The 16659-nt window shown below is 52.4% G+C and overlaps 2 protein-coding genes across 3 annotated transcripts; one reads left to right on the forward strand and one right to left on the reverse strand.

Annotated features, from left to right (window-relative positions):
- The first annotated feature begins 7762 nt into the window (after positions 1–7762).
- On the forward strand, positions 7763–12026 carry SQSTM1 (sequestosome 1). Of its 2 annotated transcripts, XM_036391693.2 has the most exons (8): positions 7763–7998; positions 8140–8235; positions 8958–9187; positions 9296–9452; positions 9920–10009; positions 10446–10690; positions 10915–11122; positions 11726–12026. In XM_036391693.2, exons 1-8 carry the CDS (start codon positions 7821–7823, stop codon positions 11881–11883), a joined length of 1362 nt encoding a protein of 453 aa, XP_036247586.1. In that variant the 5' UTR covers positions 7763–7820; the 3' UTR covers positions 11884–12026. The 2 variants fall into 2 exon arrangements, with proteins under 2 accessions (XP_036247586.1, XP_036247587.1); XM_036391694.2 differs by lacking the exon at positions 9920–10009.
- Positions 12027–12429: 403 nt separating this feature from the next.
- On the reverse strand, positions 12430–15729 carry MRNIP (MRN complex interacting protein). The gene is made up of 7 exons (XM_036391695.2): positions 15666–15729; positions 15516–15575; positions 15295–15392; positions 14032–14101; positions 13702–13832; positions 13352–13454; positions 12430–13132 (listed from the first exon to the last, which is right to left on the reverse strand). Exons 1-7 carry the CDS (start codon positions 15723–15725, stop codon positions 12563–12565), a joined length of 1092 nt encoding a protein of 363 aa, XP_036247588.1. The 5' UTR covers positions 15726–15729; the 3' UTR covers positions 12430–12562.
- Positions 15730–16659: the final 930 nt, after the last annotated feature.

Here is a 16659-nt window from a genome sequence, read left to right on the forward strand (position 1 = left end):
TGTGCATGAGTGTGCCTGGGTGTGCCCTGGGCGTGCCTGAGCGTGCACGGGTGTGCCCGGGTGTGCAAGAGTGTGGCATGAGTGTGCCCGGGCGTGCCCGGGCGTGCCTGAGTGTGCCCAGGTGTGCATGAGTGTGCCCGGGTGTGCCAGAGTGTGCCCGGGCGTGCCTGGGTGTGCCAGAGTGTGCCCGGGGGTGCATGAGTGTGCACAGGTGTGTCCGGGTGTGCCTGGGTGTGCATGAGTGTACACGGGTGTGCCCGGGGGTGCAAGAGTGTGCCCGGGTGTGCATGAGTGTGCCCGGGTGTGCCAGAGTGTGCCCGGGCGTGCCTGGGTGTGCCCAGGTGTGCCCGGGGGTGCAAGAGTGTGCACAGGTGTGTCCGGGTGTGCCTGGGTGTGCATGAGTGTACACGGGTGTGCCCGGGGGTGCAGGAGTGTGCCCGGGTGTGCATGAGTGTGCCTGGGTGTGCCCGGGGGTGCAAGAGTGTGCATGAGTGTGCACGGGTGTGCCCGGGCGTGCCTGAGTGTGCCCGGGGGTGCCAGAGTGTGCCCGGGCGTGCCTGAGTGTGCCAGAGTGTGCCCGGGGGTGCATGAGTGTGCACGGGCGTGCCTGGGTGTGCCCGGGCGTGCCTGGGTGTGCCAGAGTGTGCCTGGGTGTGCCTGGGTGTGCCCGGGGGTGCAAGAGTGTGCACAGGTGTGCCCGGGCGTGCCCAGGTGTGCCCGGGGGTGCAAGAGTGTGCCCGGGCGTGCATGAGTGTAAGAGTCTGTGGCTGTGTCTATCTGCGTGTCGCTCTGTGTCCGTCTGTCTGTGTGTGTCCATCTGTCTGTCTGTGTGTGTGTGTCCGTCTGTCTGTCTGTGTCCGTCTGTCTGTCTGTGTCCGTCTGTCTGTCTGTGTGTCGCTCACACGCCCCCAGGTCCGTCTGTCTGCAGGGTGTGGGCTGTGCCCGTTCCTGTGGCTCTGCCCGGCTGCTGCACACCCCACACTCCCCTGCCCGTGGAACCCGGGAATGTCCCGGTCCCGGCGCTGTCACGGGTGGTGCCCCTGGATGGAGCTGAGTGCCCAGCACAGGGATGTCCCCAGGGGCTGTGCTCACCCTTTGCACAGGGATGTCCCCAGGGGCTGTGCTCACCCTTTGCACAGGGATGTCCCCTGTGCTGTGCTCACCCCTTTGCACAGGGATGTCCCCACGGGCTGTGCTCACTCTTTTGCACAGGGATGTCCCCTGTGCTGTGCTCACCCTTTGCACAGGGATGTCCCCACGGGCTGTGCTCACCCTTTGCACAGGGATGTCCCCAGGGGCTGTGCTCACTCTTTTGCACAGGGATGTCCCCACGGGCTGTGCTCACCCCTTTGCACAGGGATGTCCCCACGGGCTGTGCTCACTTTTGCACAGGGATGTCCCCTGCGCTGTGCTCAGCTAGGGGTGCAGGATGAGGAGCCATGCAGAGCATCCTCGCTACCATTCCCACAGAAATGTTTAATCTTGGTGAAGGAAACAGCATCCAATGTTTATTGAGAGAAAATCAATGCCAGAACAGATCACAAACGGAAGCTGCTGCCTGGAAGGACGCTATCCCTCTTCCAAAGCACCTGGCATTCAGGGGTTATGACCTCAAGGTTCTTGCCTCGGTGAAGGACAGAAGAAATCAGATTACAAAATTATTTTGCTTCTGTTTTCTTCTGTTAATGGGTCCAGCTTATTTCATTATAGACTGTACTGCAAGGTCAGGCTCCACAGGCATTTATTTGCCTTCATCATCTGAACTTGTTTCTAGGAGTGGGCATGAGGTCAGGCAGCTCAGGTGCTCTGTACATGGGTACATAATTCCTGACCAAGGAAAGTTGTCATCTCCCATTCCAGCAACACTCCAGCAGACATGGGAATTCTTCTGAGAATGAAAATCTGCCAAATGGGTCCTCAGGCATCCACTCTGTTTCCTTCTGGGAAGGTGAGCAAGAATGTGCCCGGGTGTGCAAGAGTGTGCCCGAGTGTGCCATAGTATGCCCGGGTGTGCCAGAGTATGGCCGGGTGTGCCCGTGTGTGCATGGGTGTGCCCGAGAGTGACTGAGTGTGAGTGTTTGTGTGCGTGGCCGTGTCCATCTGTCTGTCTGTGTGTGTGTGAAGGCGCACCCAGGATCAGTCAGGGTGCAATGTACCGCGAGGCTGCGCCCGTGCCAGGGGCGGGAGTGGCGGGGCAGGCGCTCGGCAATGCTCGGACGCCGCCCCGGAGCCATCCCGGGCAGGCGGGGAGGAGCTGGGAGCCAGCTGCTCCCAGCAACACTCCAGCAGACATGGGAATTCCCCTGAACAGGAAAATCTGCCAAACGGGTCCTTAGGCATCCACGCTGTTTCCTTCTGGGAAGGTGAGCAAGAGCGTGCCCGGGTGTGCCCGAGTGTGCCCGGGTGTGCAAGAGAGGTGAGCAGTGAAGGGAGCCCAGCACTCAGGAAGGTGCAGGGGCCGCCTCGAGGTGCTCTGGGTGCCTCGTTTAGGAGGAAAAGCACAGATCACCCATTGCAGTCTTGCATCCTTAGAATATCCTTCAGCTCATGAAATAAAGCACGTTTTTCAAATCTCGAAATGGCCTCTGCCGGGGGTTAGAAAAGCCGGGAGGGAAATCGGCAGAGGGAGCCCTTTGGACGGCATCAAAAGTTTCTGCCTCCCTCCTCTGCCAGGCTCCAGGGAGGAGCTACAGGGCCGAGCACAGACCACATCCCTGGGCAGGGAAATGCCCTGGGCAGGGAAATACCCTGAGCAGAACTCTCGGGAACGCTGAAAAAAACCCTTGGGGCGGGACTTGGACCTGTGCATCCTGACCCGGATTTTACAAAGCGTTGCCCAAGCAACCCCCATCAGAACGTGAGCCAGCAGCAGCTCCACGGGAATTAATGGCAGTCTCAGCCCCCAAAGGTGGCAGACAAGTAAGAGCTGATGGTGGGGAAACGTTGTACTCCATTAAATGTTGGCTGTTTATTTTCAGAGGTGCAAAATGCTCCCACCACTCAGGAAAGCTGGTGTGTCTGCAGTGGAACAGAAGAGAGGAACATTAATAATTTCTCCAAGACAATTAATTAGACTCTTTCCCAAGGATAAAGTTTAATCTAATTTCTGCTGTTATACTTTGTCTTCATAAAAGTCTGAAGAAATTAATGATCTTTATAGCACCCTCTCATGACAAAAACCTCGGGTTCTCTTGGAAAAAATGAGGGACTAAGCCAAATTGTAGCACCTGCCATTTTTCTCTCAGATCTGCAAAGGTCTCTTTTATTCTTGATATCCATTCTTCTTTTCCCAGTTTTGTCTTTTATTCTGTTTTTAAACTTTTGAGCAAGTTTTGAGCAAATTTTCAGCAAGTTTTGGACTTTGGTCCTTTTACAGTGCAAAGATTAAAATGTGAACTGCAGATAACCAAACCCTCAACAAATGGCAAATACAGAGAAAAGGGTTTTTTTTTAAGGTGATCTCATGATCTTTGTACAGCTGATGCTGGCAATGCTGAGCATGCTGCAGAAATGAGGGGCCTTCATGGGAAACACCCCCACAGCAACCCACAGGTCCTGAGGCCATTACAAAAATTAGAAAGAGAAAACATTTATTAGGTCTAGGTATAAAATGTAATCCAGATTTATAGCTGATTTTATCTTGTGCTCTAAAGAGCTTGGCTCTGGAGTTTGGCCCATCTTTAGGCCTGATCCTTCCCAGGCTGCTTTATGCAAGAAACAAAATTATTTCATTTTCTATGTGTTTTATAGGCTGCTGTGTTCAAACATCATCACCATGGCTTGCTTCACTGCAATATAAATGTTTCCAAATCTCCTAAACCATGAGAGAGGAAAATGACAACAGGGTACTTTACCTTCAAAGTGTTGATATATTGATGCTTTATTTCAGGGCAAAAGCTACAAGTCAGATTCTCAAAGCAGCACTTGCCCCAAGCAATTCACATAGGTTGCAAAAATCTCGTTCTCACCTCCAGGAACATAAAATCCTTATGGAGCTGCATGACACTCCTAAGTGTGCTTGTACCTTGTGCCTGCTCTCCACCCATTCTTCCTATCTGCTCTCAGTGAAAAAACTGTGCCAGAGTTTTCTCCTTTAACAGTTCCACACCACAGCAATGAGGAGCTGCTGAGCCTGTGTAAACACCTGACGTGGCACAGCCAAACTTCAGGAAAGCTCAGCCTCAAAAATGAGACAGCAAAAAACTCCCTGCTCAGCTTTCTGCTCTGCCTGTGCCGATGAGGAAGGAGGGCTCTGCTTCCGAGGCATGAACAGGCTTTTCACTGGGCTAGAGGAGGGAAGCAGAGGTCATGGGAGCAGGCTGAGTCACTGGTGTCTGACCCAATGCGTCTGGAGGATCCTGCACCTCTCCAGAAGCCTCTGGAAGGAGTGTGTGGGATTGCCTTGAGCGGATGGGGACTTGGTGCAGCCTGGAGAGCTGTGCATGGTCCCTCCATCCCCACACACTGTCCTGCCAGAGCCAGGGGACACAGGGGCCAAACTCTCCCCTCCTCACCAGGAGTGATGGGACAGTGATGGGAGCCTCAGGCTGGAGCAATGATTTGGGGGAAAATTTCCTCTGGAAAATTTCCCCATCAGCCTCTGCTGTGGTTAGCAAGGAAAAGATTGGACTTCTCCTCTGCAAGGAAAAGATTGGACATTTCTCCTCCTCCACCTCCTCCACCCCACCTTCTTCCCCCCAAGGCTTTATTGCAAACATAAGAGTTTGGACAGAAGGAGTGTTTCTGGTGATTGTGCCCTCAGAACAAAAACCTCATCAAATATTTTTAAACATTTCCCAGCAGAAGTGGGTGTAGAGAGAAAGCAGAGGGATGCTAATTGCTCCTTTTTAAGTCTTTCCTCTCTAACTTGAATTTTTAAACTCCAACAGCTTTTTTTTCCCTGTTCCCTTTACTGTTCCTTTGCTACATCCATCTGTGAAGCTGGCTGCTCAGCACCCGGGGCCAACAAGGCACTTGTTTGGGCAGGGGGTTGCTGTGCTGCTATGGGACTCCTAAGGAATCATAAGAAAATATCCACACAGCCACTGCTTCATGCTGAGAATGCCAAAATCCAGATCCACTTACAAACAGAAGGAAAAACTTCTCAAGTGGATCTGGGAATAGAGCACAGCTCCTCACATGGCTTCTCCAGGGGGCTGAGGAACCAGGCAGGGGCTGGGGGTAATGGGGAGAGCGAGGTCTGAGCTGGAGAAGGACTTGCTGGGAGGAAATCCCCGACCTCGAGGAGGAGGAGGAGGAGGAGACTCACTGAGTCACCCCTGTCCCGTGATCGGTGAGGTAAGCCAACAACAGACTGGTGAAAGCCTGTTTGCCTTATGTTTTGTAAAAGTGCATGATGTCACACCCAGAAGGCTGAGTGTGACTCAGCATGTCCCACCAGGAGAATGGATTGAAGTGGACACAGGGGAAAACTCAGATTTCTGATTTTACTTTAGTGTATTGCTTGATAAATGCAACAATCAATTAGCCTGGAGACAGAACTGATGTAAAAATACACAGCAACTTGAGGACAACCCCCCATGCCTCAAACACCCCTCAAACACAGGCAGGGATGGAGAAGGGAATAGGAATTGGAGCTGTCTGGGACAGCTTGGAACCTAAGGAATGAATGTGCTGGAGCTGGGTCTCAAAATGCAGTCTCTGGCTTTATAGATGGGATGAAAGTGGCCCTCGGGGTCCTCAGAAGCAGGACATGAGATGGGCATGGTGTCACTTGGTGAGGCACATCCAACACTGGCAGAGTGTCCTGTACTGCATCTCCTGCTTCTCCTGGTGCCAGGTCAGATTTTATGGAGAAAAAACATAATCCAACAATGTCAAGACATCAGCTTTCACTGACATTTTCAGACATAAGGGTACATACTGCAAACAGGCAAACGGGAAGGTGAACACCATACAACTTTGCTGCCTGCCCAAACTTTTCAATATTTCCTCCTGTAAAAGCTGCTGAATCATTTCCTACACAGCATCATCCATGCTTCCACCTGAGTCTGCTGGTGTTTAAACTTTAACCCAGTGCTTTACAGTGGAAATATTAGCCATGTCATACCTAGAAACTGAATTTTCTAGAAAGCATTTTAACTTAAATGGGGCAAACTTTTCCACTGTAAATACTATTTTCCAGGAAAGGGTTGCAATTTCAACATTGTCACGCATATGCCAAAATGTCTCTACATGAAAGGCCAAGTGTTTTAATATATATACTTTAGGTCAAGAAATAAACTACCTTCCCATTGTGGAAATTAAAATTTATGCTTCTCTTGATTACAGAAGATGATACATCATGACACAGTTTCTCCTAAGTTCTTAATATCTTAAACTAAGAAATACAGCACCAAGAGTCAGAGTGGTCAGGCCCTTGGGTGAGAGGAAATTAACACCAACAAGGAACCTAATAATCATTGATCCATCATTATTTAATTATGCTTGGACAGCACAGACGGTGTGTTCTGCCAGCTGAACCCTCCCGTGGCCGGATTAAGATGCCTGTCAACTGTATCTGATCTGCAAAAAAATACTGCTGCCAACCAGCTTGGAAAGGCCACAGCACATCCTCCTTAATGTCAGTTGTGTTTACACCAGTGACCTTATTTTTAGTGCCCCCCATTCCAAAACACAGGGTTCAGGGAAGAGTTATTTATTCCTGTCATGCTCGGCACGCAAACCCCTCAGTGGGTGCTGCACGAGCGGGGCTGGTGCGTGGCTCCCACCTCTGCTCCCTGGCCGAGCCGGCCCTGCTTCCTACGATGGCAGGGACAGGGACAGGCAGGACCGGGACGGCCAAGGGGAGCTGCTTGCCACAATGGCAGGGACAGGCAGGACCGGGATGGCCAAGCTGGCCCTGCTTGCCATGATGGCAGGGACAGGGACAGGGACAGGGACAGGCAGGACCGGGACGGCCAAGGGGAGCTGGCCCTGCTTGCCATGATGTCAGGGACAGGCAGGACCAGGATGGCCAAAGGGAGCTGGCCCTGCTTGCCACGATGGCAGGGACAGGCAGGACCAGGATGGCCAAAGGGAGCTGGCCCTGCTTGCCATGATGTCAGGGACAGGGACAGGGACAGGCAGGACCGGGATGGCCAAGGGGAGCTGGCCCTGCTTGCCACAATGGCAGGGACAGGCAGGACCGGGATGGCCAAGCTGGCCCTGCTTGCCACGATGGCAGGGACAGGGACAGGGACAGGCAGGACCGGGATGGCCAAGGGGAACTGGGCCCTCCTTGCCATGATGGAAGGGACAGGCAGGACCGGGATGGCCAAGCTGTGGTGGCACGTGGTCCGGTGGATCCCGGTGGCCGCTGCTGAGCGGTGACGGGACCAGTGCAGCCCAGCGCTGCCCATGGTGTGGTGTTTCCCCACCGGAGTGTCTCGGAGCCCACCCAGGAGGTCCCTGTGTCGCACTCGCTCGCCGCCCAGGCCCCGCTGGTGCTTTGGAGACTACAACAACCCCTCGCCGCCAAACGCTGCTAGCACTGCCCCGGGGCGCGAAGCCGGGGCCGAGCAGGGCAGGGAGCAGACACAGGGGGCATTTGCCGTATCCACAGGTTTTCCCGGCTGCAGGAAAACGTGCATTGAGCGCTTTCCCGTCCGCTCCGGACGATGACGGAGCAGGACCAAAAGCGGGATCGGTACCGGGGCGGAGCCGGGCCGGAGCGAAGGGGACGCGCTCTGCTGGGGGCGCGGCCGGCGCCGAGGCGCTTTAAAAGCGCGGCCGCGGAGGCGCTGTCGCTGCCGCTCACTCCGCGCTGCGTGTCTGTGTGTGTCCCGGCTCCCGGCCGCAATTTCTGCTGCGCCACAGCCATGGCGGCGCTGACGGTGAAAGCCTACCTGCTGGGCAAGGAGGAGACGGCCCGCGAGATCCGCCGCTTCACCCTGCCGCCTCCCGCTCGCTACCGGGCCATCTACGACCGCGTCGCCGAGCTCTTCCAGGGGCTGCTGCGGGCCGGGCCGCCGCCCGCCTTCCGCATGCACTACAAGGGTGAGCGGGGCTCGGGCCGCTGCTGGGGCCGGGGCCGGGGGTGTCCCGGGAGTGGCAGATCTCGGGGAGCGGGGCTCTGGCTACCCCGTTACCCCCCGTGACACCCGACCGGGCCCCTCATCTGCGCTTCGCCCTTTCCAGATGAGGACGGGGACCTGATCGCTTTTTCCTCCGACGAGGAGCTGGAGTTGGCGATGCCCTACGTGCGGGATGGCGTATTCCGTGTTTATATCAAAGGTACGGCCGCGCAGCTCCGGAGGGCACGGCGGGTCTCGGCTGAGCGCCTCCTGGCAGCGCTCCCGAAACCGGGCGAGCCAGCCCAGCCCTGGCCCTTCCCCGTGTCCTCAAGGGCCTGGTGGAAACTGCGGAGGTTTCCTCCTGGCCCTGTCAGCTGGCCCAGTGCGAGGCTCTGTTGTCATTCTCATTCCTTGGATACACTAAACTGGCACTGGTATCCTAAATATTCACAATGTTAGTCTTAATTCCACTTTCCCAGGGCATAGTTGCTCCCCAGTCCCTTGTGTTCAGGTAGAGGCCCTCAAAGCTTTATCTGCAGTCCATCTACTGAGCCACACCTGTTGTGCCCGTTCTCATGTTAATGCTTCCTGGCATCCGAGTTCCTAACTCCTTCTCCAGAAACATTTTGTTCTTGCAGTGCTTGGGAAGGTAGGATGAGAAGCCAGATGAGGTGGTGCAGTACTAATCTAAAATAAGCATGCCAAGAGATACTTGGGATAAGGTATGCTTGGTTTCAGGAGAAGGTATCTTTGCAAAACCTCTTTGCATGTGGTTTAAGGTCTCTTACGTGAGCCTGGCTTAGGTTTGACAGCCAGTGTAAAAATAAACTGACCTAGTAAGTCAACACTGTTCTGATGGGCTGTTTGTGCTTCCTCCTCTGCCTGACTTCCAGGCTGTAAATAGTAACCTGATCTTGATGTGAAGTTTCCTTTCCTTAACAGAGAAAAAGGAGTGCAAGCGGGAGCACCGCTCGCAGTGCAGCCAGGAGCCTCCCCGCAACATGGTGCACCCCAACGTCATCTGTGACGGCTGTGAGGGACCTGTGGTGGGCACCAGGTTCAAGTGCAGTGTCTGCCCAGACTACGACCTGTGCAGCACCTGTGAGGGGAAGGGCATCCACAAGGAGCACAACATGGTGATGTTCCAAAGCCCACTGCTTAATCCATTTGAGGTGAGCAAAATCTCTCAGGGGGAACTGATGAGTGAGAGATTCCTCAAATTCAAGTTAGGAGTTTCAGTTGCTCAGAAGCCAGTGTCACATGAGTGTCACTCTTTACAGTGGCTTCCCCGAGGACGCTGGCTCCGTAAAATGCGCCATGGAGTTCCACCCTTCCCGTGGATGCACTGCTGGGGCTATCCTGGGCCTGCAGCTCCCTGCCAGAACTCGGAGCAAGCTGAAGCCACCGCTGCAGCCCCCAGTGCACCTGCTGCAGACGGTGAGAGGAGATGCCCTGGTAGACAAGGTGGTGGTGGAGCCTCAGACCAGCTGAGGTTCTGCAGGACAGGGTAGAGTCTGGGTGGGAAGACAAACAAAGGAACGAATCTAATTTGCTTGAAATAATTGGCACCTTTCAGCACTAAGTGTGATTACTTAAGGTGTGCTTGGGTGCATGCAGTGAATGAGGATGCAGATAAAGTATCTGGAACCCAACCAAGCTGAGCTGTTAGGTCAAGCATGTCACTATTCTACTCCAGGTCTGCCTTTCAGCATGGGTAATGAGCCATAACAATGCTAATGCTGGCTTTCTGTTACAGAGGTAGCTCAGTTAGTTTTTCTCTGTAGTGCTTTGTTCTGTAATGTATGTGAGTGACAGGAATGAGCACTAAGCTCCTGTGGGGACACACCCCTGCAGGTGCCCTTTCCCTCAGAGCTTGTGTGTGCTAACAGAAATTGTTTTTCTAGAAGCTTCTACTAACAGCCAGCCTCAGGACCCCAATGTCACCTTCCTAAAGAATGTTGGGGAGAGTGTTGCAGCTTTTCTGAGTCCCCTGGGTAAGTGACCTACAGTTTGTTACCAGTCCCTGAGACTGGCTTACAGGTCTGTTTAACAGGAGCAGCAGTCAGTCGTTGTGACTGGTCTTGGCACTACCTCCTGTGTCCTAAGCCTCAAGGCTTAATTTACACTTGGATACTAATAATGCTTAGGCTTAGAACAGCCAGTCAGTACCTTTTCTTTGAGACAAAATTAGGAAAGATTTCATTAATGTGTCAGCACTGTAACACTAACTTCAAGTCAGTGGTGACTCTGGATTTTGCCTGGTTTATGTGGACATATTATTAAAGAAGGTTTTGCATTTTAATTCCTGCATGTTACATGGCAGATTGTAGGATGATAGAAACCTTAAGAGTGTAGAGCAGGATTGATCCATTTAGGACTGTGCTTTGGAAAAACCTCTTAAGACTTTGTCCACCTCAAATGCTTTTCTAGGTATTGAAGTTGATATCGATGTGGAACACGGAGGACAGAGAAGCAAAGTGACTCCCACTTCTGCCAACCAAGAGAAGACCAATGCTGAGGCAACCAGCAGTGCTTCAACCCAGAATGTTCAGACCAAAGCAGACTGGAATAACACAGAATCTGCTGCACAAGTAAATGTCATTGCAGAACAGATGCAAGACATGGTGGTAGATCCTGTGCCCACACAAATGGAAGATGGCAGCTTCCACTCCCAGGTACAGGAACTACCACAGTAATCGAATACAATCACTTAGCATGCACTGTGGAAGTGAATATTAAGATGAGAGCAGATTAAGTGATATACAGCACCTTTACAGATTTACAGCAAAGGTGGTGGGACTTGTAGATGTAATTATTTACATTAAAGGCAAATAGTAGGAATGTGCATACTGCCTGGAAAGCACTACAGCACATGGAGCTTTTTTTTTTTCCATTTTAGGAACACAGTGAGTCTAGCAGTTCATCGGGGGGTGAGGAGGACTGGACCCACTTATCATCCAAAGAAGTGGATCCTTCCACAGGTGAACTGCAGTCTCTGCAGATGCCAGACACAGACGGTCCCAGCTCCCTGGATGTGCCTCGGGATCCTCCCCAGCCAGGACCTACAGGACTGCGAGAAGCTGCTCTCTACCCACACCTGCCCCCAGGTAGGAGAGTGGGAGCAGCTTTCATAGCTAAGAGTAACTCTGGCTTGGGAACTGCCAGCTTGGCCTGACACAAGCAGACTTGTTTTAGAGGTGGTAAAAACAAAGGTTGTGTAAGATAGAGCTAAACCTGTCCCTGACTTGGGCAGGTTTGGCAGCTCTTGCACCGTTGGAGATGATCAGGTGGTTCCTCTCTTGAATGTGGGCTGCTAAGTCTTAGCCAGATGTCTGACCTTGGGCCAATATGCCATTTGAGCAACACAAAATAGGTGCTGTCCTCAATCGCGTCCTTGCTGTGTACTGCCCAATCCTTTTAATGCAGGATGTGGACCAGTACATCCTGTGGCTTTAGGGCAGCACTTTGCTGTGGGAGCCAGTAACAGTATTCAAGGCTCCTCAACTGACATCAGCAGGACCGAGTCCCACAGCAAGGCCAGCTGAGCCTGACTAAGCACTCTCCTTAGCTCTGATTATGTATTGTTTATCTCAAACATCTGCACTCCTGGGAGACAAAGAAGAGCATGTCTCCTCTTGAAGAGTGCTACTGAAGCCTTGCCTGGTTTTCCAATTACATGAAATAGCTGAACTCTCTTCCTCTTCCCACAGAAGCTGACCCTCGCCTCATCGAGTCTCTGTCCCAGATGCTCTCCATGGGCTTCTCTGATGAGGGTGGATGGCTCACTCGGCTCCTGCAGACCAAGAACTGCGACATTGGGGCAGCACTAGATGCCATCCAGTATTCTAAGCAGCCACCTCACTTGTAGTAGTAACAAAAAGCACTTTTCTAGCTGAAAGAAGATAAGGCAGCATCAGCTACTGTGGTTCATCATTCTTCCTACTCTGGGTTTCTGTCTCATGTTCTTAAGTGCTTGTAGAATGGAGGAAAAATAAATACTACTGCATGTCATGTGTCTGTGGAACATTTCAGTATCACAGCTACGTTATTTATGGATGGGGCTGAAAACATGAAGCAGCCCAGCACTGCTTTCTGCACATCTTTGGTGTACACTTAGGAAGAGAAATCCAGTGCTTTGCTGGCTCTGGAGCTTGCTTACAGCTCTGGAGGAAAAGGTTGCTATGGGAGATTTCAACAGAGATGTAGTTCAGGGGAAAAAGAGCTGTAGTTTGTGAGGAGGAGTTAATCACAGAATTTAATTGTACAGGCCAGGAATCCTTAAAGCCTGGGAGCTTTCTCTCCCCAAGCTGACCTAATTCCATTCCTATTTCTAGCTGCTGAGGTTGCTAGACAACCCTGTAACCTGAGAGCAACAGTCTCTTCTCCCTCCTTCCCTTCCCCCCAAACAATCATCAAGCAAGTAAACAACTTTAATACTTCAGTTCTCTATGGCTTTGAGTGAAACCACCTTTAGTTCAAAACTGTCTCAGTAAACAACATCTCAAATACATTAGAACAAAGACAGACATGCCAAAGATGCCTGAACTTCAGAGATCATCATCAAACTCCTCACCTGTGCAGAAGAGTTGCTCACAAGAAATGTTGCTCAGCTTTGGCCCAGGGTTAGATTTGACAAGGGTGTTTGGCCTCCCTGTGGTAGCCAAGCAGCACCTTCCTGCAGTGTTCTCTGCAGCAGATCCCACCCTTAGCACCTGGTTGTGAGGTTCACTGAGCACATCCTCAACTGAGCACCTGCTGCTGGGCAGTGTTGAGGCCAGATCCTCAGTGCTAGCAACAGACTTTTTAAATTTAAAACCTGTACCCTGAGGCAGAGTTCTTCCAGCCTGTCCTGAGCACCTCCAGGCCCCACCAGCAGCTGTGCTGTCCAGCCCCACACGTCCCCTGCCTTCTTGCAGTACCATGGTCACTGCAGCAGCATGTTCACTAGAGCTGTCAGATGATGAGAGAAATTTTCCCCACTTGGATGGTTTGGTACAAGCAGTTGGGGGCTGTGTGTTCTCAGACACTACAGTCTCACAGACAGCAGGAACCACACTGCCTCCAGAACCAGCATTTCCATCATGTCCATCAGGCACTGCTACAAAGGATTTCTTGCACTGTAAGAAAGGAGAGAACTTGGTTATAAATGCAGCATAGAAGCATTAAAGGTGGCATTGACTTTGCCTAAATAAAACCTTTCAGAGAGAAACCCCCAACATTTTTTTTCTCCCCAGTCAATCATTGGCTTGCTTGGAGAAGAACAGAGAAAGACTCATAAAAATTCAAAATCATGATGATACAAAAGAAGTCAGAAGCATCTTCTATAGCTAAAATACCTCAGTAGTTTTAACTTTTTTGGCTTGATAGACAAGCTGAGAAACTCCACTTTCTTCTGCATGTTCCGGAACATCGCTGGAGAGGAAGCGCTTCGGGTGTTTCCTGGCCAAGAGAACCATTCACAAAGAGGAAAGATTTGATCCACTGTGATTCTTTTCACAGGTTCTTTTCACAGGAGAGGTTTATAAAATGGATGGCTCTTTGTCCCCAAGTACCAAATCCCTCAGCTCAGGTCATACACTGCAACCTGCACCCAAGCTCAGATCTCAGAGCTGAGCTCCCTCCCACACCTCCAAATCAAGTGTCACCACTCGGGGGCAGGAATTGCAAAACCAAATTCTCTCTGTACCTTTGTTCTCCCACAGTGTTCTTTCTCTGGGAACAGAACTGTTGCCTTCCCAGAGCTGCCTCCTCCTCATCTTGATCCTCACTCTCCTGGTCCAGATATTTACTCCAGCGACTGCCTTCTGTCCTTCCCTCCTACAACACTGGAGAGTTACTACAACCAGCAAAACATGGGGGTTCTCATTTTTGGTATTGTTACACATATTAAATGTCTCAAATCATGAATCAGTTTAGGATTTGATACACCATTTCAGCTGTCTGGATCACTGGTTTCACCAGGATTCACCCAGGACAGAATGGGTTTGGATTTACCTCAGCTTTGCAGGGATCTTACCTGCTGGACTGAACTGTCCTCATGCTGTGCTGCTCTATTTTTGCTGTCATTTACAGAGTCTTCTACACACCTAGAATAGAGGTTTAAACTACAATTTCTAGAACACACTCCTGTCTGTTGATTTATAGGCTTCAAATCACCCAGTCACAGCACAAGGGATTGAATAGAAAGCATGGATAGGAACACTGGACAGAAGACATATCAGAAAAAACAGGATCTATGGAAAAACTTATGCTAAATGAATGATTTACAAGATACATTGCACAAATACTTGATTAAATCTAGTTACAGGCTCTAGTTAGAGCCCTCCTTGTTACTATACAAAATTGCAAGTTTGATCTAAAGCCACTAATTATGAAATTAAAAATTTTAATTTATCATAATGAGGGATATAACAGTGTTTGTTTGCTACAACATTTTAAACTCACTCATTTTATCCCATGAAAGCAAGGAAAAGAGAGGTTGTTTCATAATGTTTTGATTGTCACAATTCTTTGAAAATAAAAATAGCAACACTTTTTGATAAAGTGAACAATGAGTTTTCTTCCCCAGGCCTAACTGTGAAGTACTGTGTAGTCACAACCAAGTTATATAACTACCCTTGACTGATCTCTGAAAATAACTTTGAGTAAAAAGGAGGCTGGACGAGTTCAAGACCACTTCAAGATTACATGATTTATAAACAGATCCAGAAATGAAATAAACAGGAAGGTGCTACTCAGATTTTCCAGCCCAGCAGGAATTACACTGAAGTGTGTGCCCTGAACAAGTTTCTTATCACTAGCAGCAGTGATCACTCAACAGATTCACACTGTGAACTCCCGAAATGCCAACAGTTAGGCAGCAACTTCTTCAAACGGATGTTTTTTGAGGATGTAATCTGTAAAAGGGATATCTCCACAGTCAGCTCATCAAACAGTACATAAGAAAGACCAAATTAAAAATAAAATATCAAAAAACAACAAACCCAAACCCTACTGTGTACATATTAATGAGTAAAGGCCTGACCCACACATGCTATTGATCACCTATAGTTATCTGAAAGAAATCCTCATCTAAAGAAACATGCTGGGACACTAAACCCCCAACAAAGAGCTTGTTCCTATGAAATGAGGCCAAATCCAGCACGGTCAAGGCTTCTCAACAGGCCAGAAAACCTGGCTGTGACATGCTCGGCTTGGCGAACAGGCACTGGGTGTGTGAAGATGCACATCAGCTGCAGCACATCAAAAGCAATGAGCAGCTAAAGGTTAAACACCGTACCAAGATGTCCAACCAAGCACCTCCTCTGCTTCACCCTGCAGCAAGTTCAGCTTCTGGACGTGGCGCCTGCACTCCAGGCCCGAGCCCTGCCCATAAACCTGCACAGAATGAATGAGGACAAGGTGAGGGAGCAGCCAGAGGGGCACAGCACGGCGTGAGGCGACAGCCCAGGTGTCACCGAGGGCCAGCACACGCGGCTGAGGGTGCAGGGCTGTCCTCACCTTCTGCACGGCCTGGCGCTGGCCGCACACGCTGCAGCTCCACCGCCCGCTGCGCTTGGCCTGGGAGGACACAGAGGGGTCGGTCAGGGCCGGGACCCACTGCCCCCGTCCCGTCCCGTCCCGTCCCGTCCCGTCCCGTCCCGTCCCCACCTGCTGCCCCTGGAAGCGGCGGCAGCAGCAGCACCGCAGAACCCAGAACTGCTGCGCCATTGCGGTCACGTGATCCCCGCAGCGAGCAGCCAGCGCCCCTCGGCGGAGACACCGGGCAGCGACACGGGCACCGGGACACCGGGCAGAGACACCGGGCAGCGACACCGGGCAGAGACACCGGGCAGAGACACCGGGCAGCGACACCGGCACCGGGACACCGGGCAGAGACACCGGGCAGCGACACCGGCACCGGGCAGAGACACCGGGCAGCGACACCGGCACCGGGCAGAGACACCGGGCAGAGACACCGGCACCGGGACACCGGGCAGCGACACCGGCACCGGGACACCGGGCATTGACACCGGGCAGAGACACCGGCACCGGGACACCGGGCAGAGACACCGGGCAGCGACACCGGGCAGCGACACCGGCACCGGGACACCGGGCAGAGACACCGGGAAGCGACACCGGCACCGGGACACCGGGCAGAGACACCGGCACCGGGACACCGGGCAGAGACACCGGGCAGCGACACCGGGCAGCGACACCGGCACCGGGACACCGGGCAGAGACACCGGGCAGCGACACCGGCACCGGGACACCGGGCAGAGACCCCGGCACCGGGACACCGGGCAGCGACACCGGGCAGAGACACCGGGCAGAGACACCGGGCAGCGACACCGGGACACCGGGCAGAGACATCGGGCAACGACACCGGGCAGCGACACCGGGCAGAGACATCGGGCAGCGACACCGGGCAGAGACACCGGGCAGAGACACCGGGCAGAGACATCGGGCAGAGACACCGGGCAGAGACATCGGGCAGCGACACCGACACCGTGACGGGCTCTCCCCGCTCACAAACCAAACACATCAGGTCACCGTCCGAGCGCCCTTCACCGGGCGCAGACCCCGGTTTGCAGTGGCCGGCTGGCCGTGCGTGACCTTCCTGTCTGCAGCCGCATCAGCACCGGCCAGGTTTGCACCGACCTGG

Source organism: Molothrus ater, chromosome 15, assembly GCF_012460135.2.
Source record: "Molothrus ater isolate BHLD 08-10-18 breed brown headed cowbird chromosome 15, BPBGC_Mater_1.1, whole genome shotgun sequence".
In the NCBI taxonomy this organism is placed as follows: Eukaryota; Metazoa; Chordata; class Aves; order Passeriformes; family Icteridae; genus Molothrus; species Molothrus ater.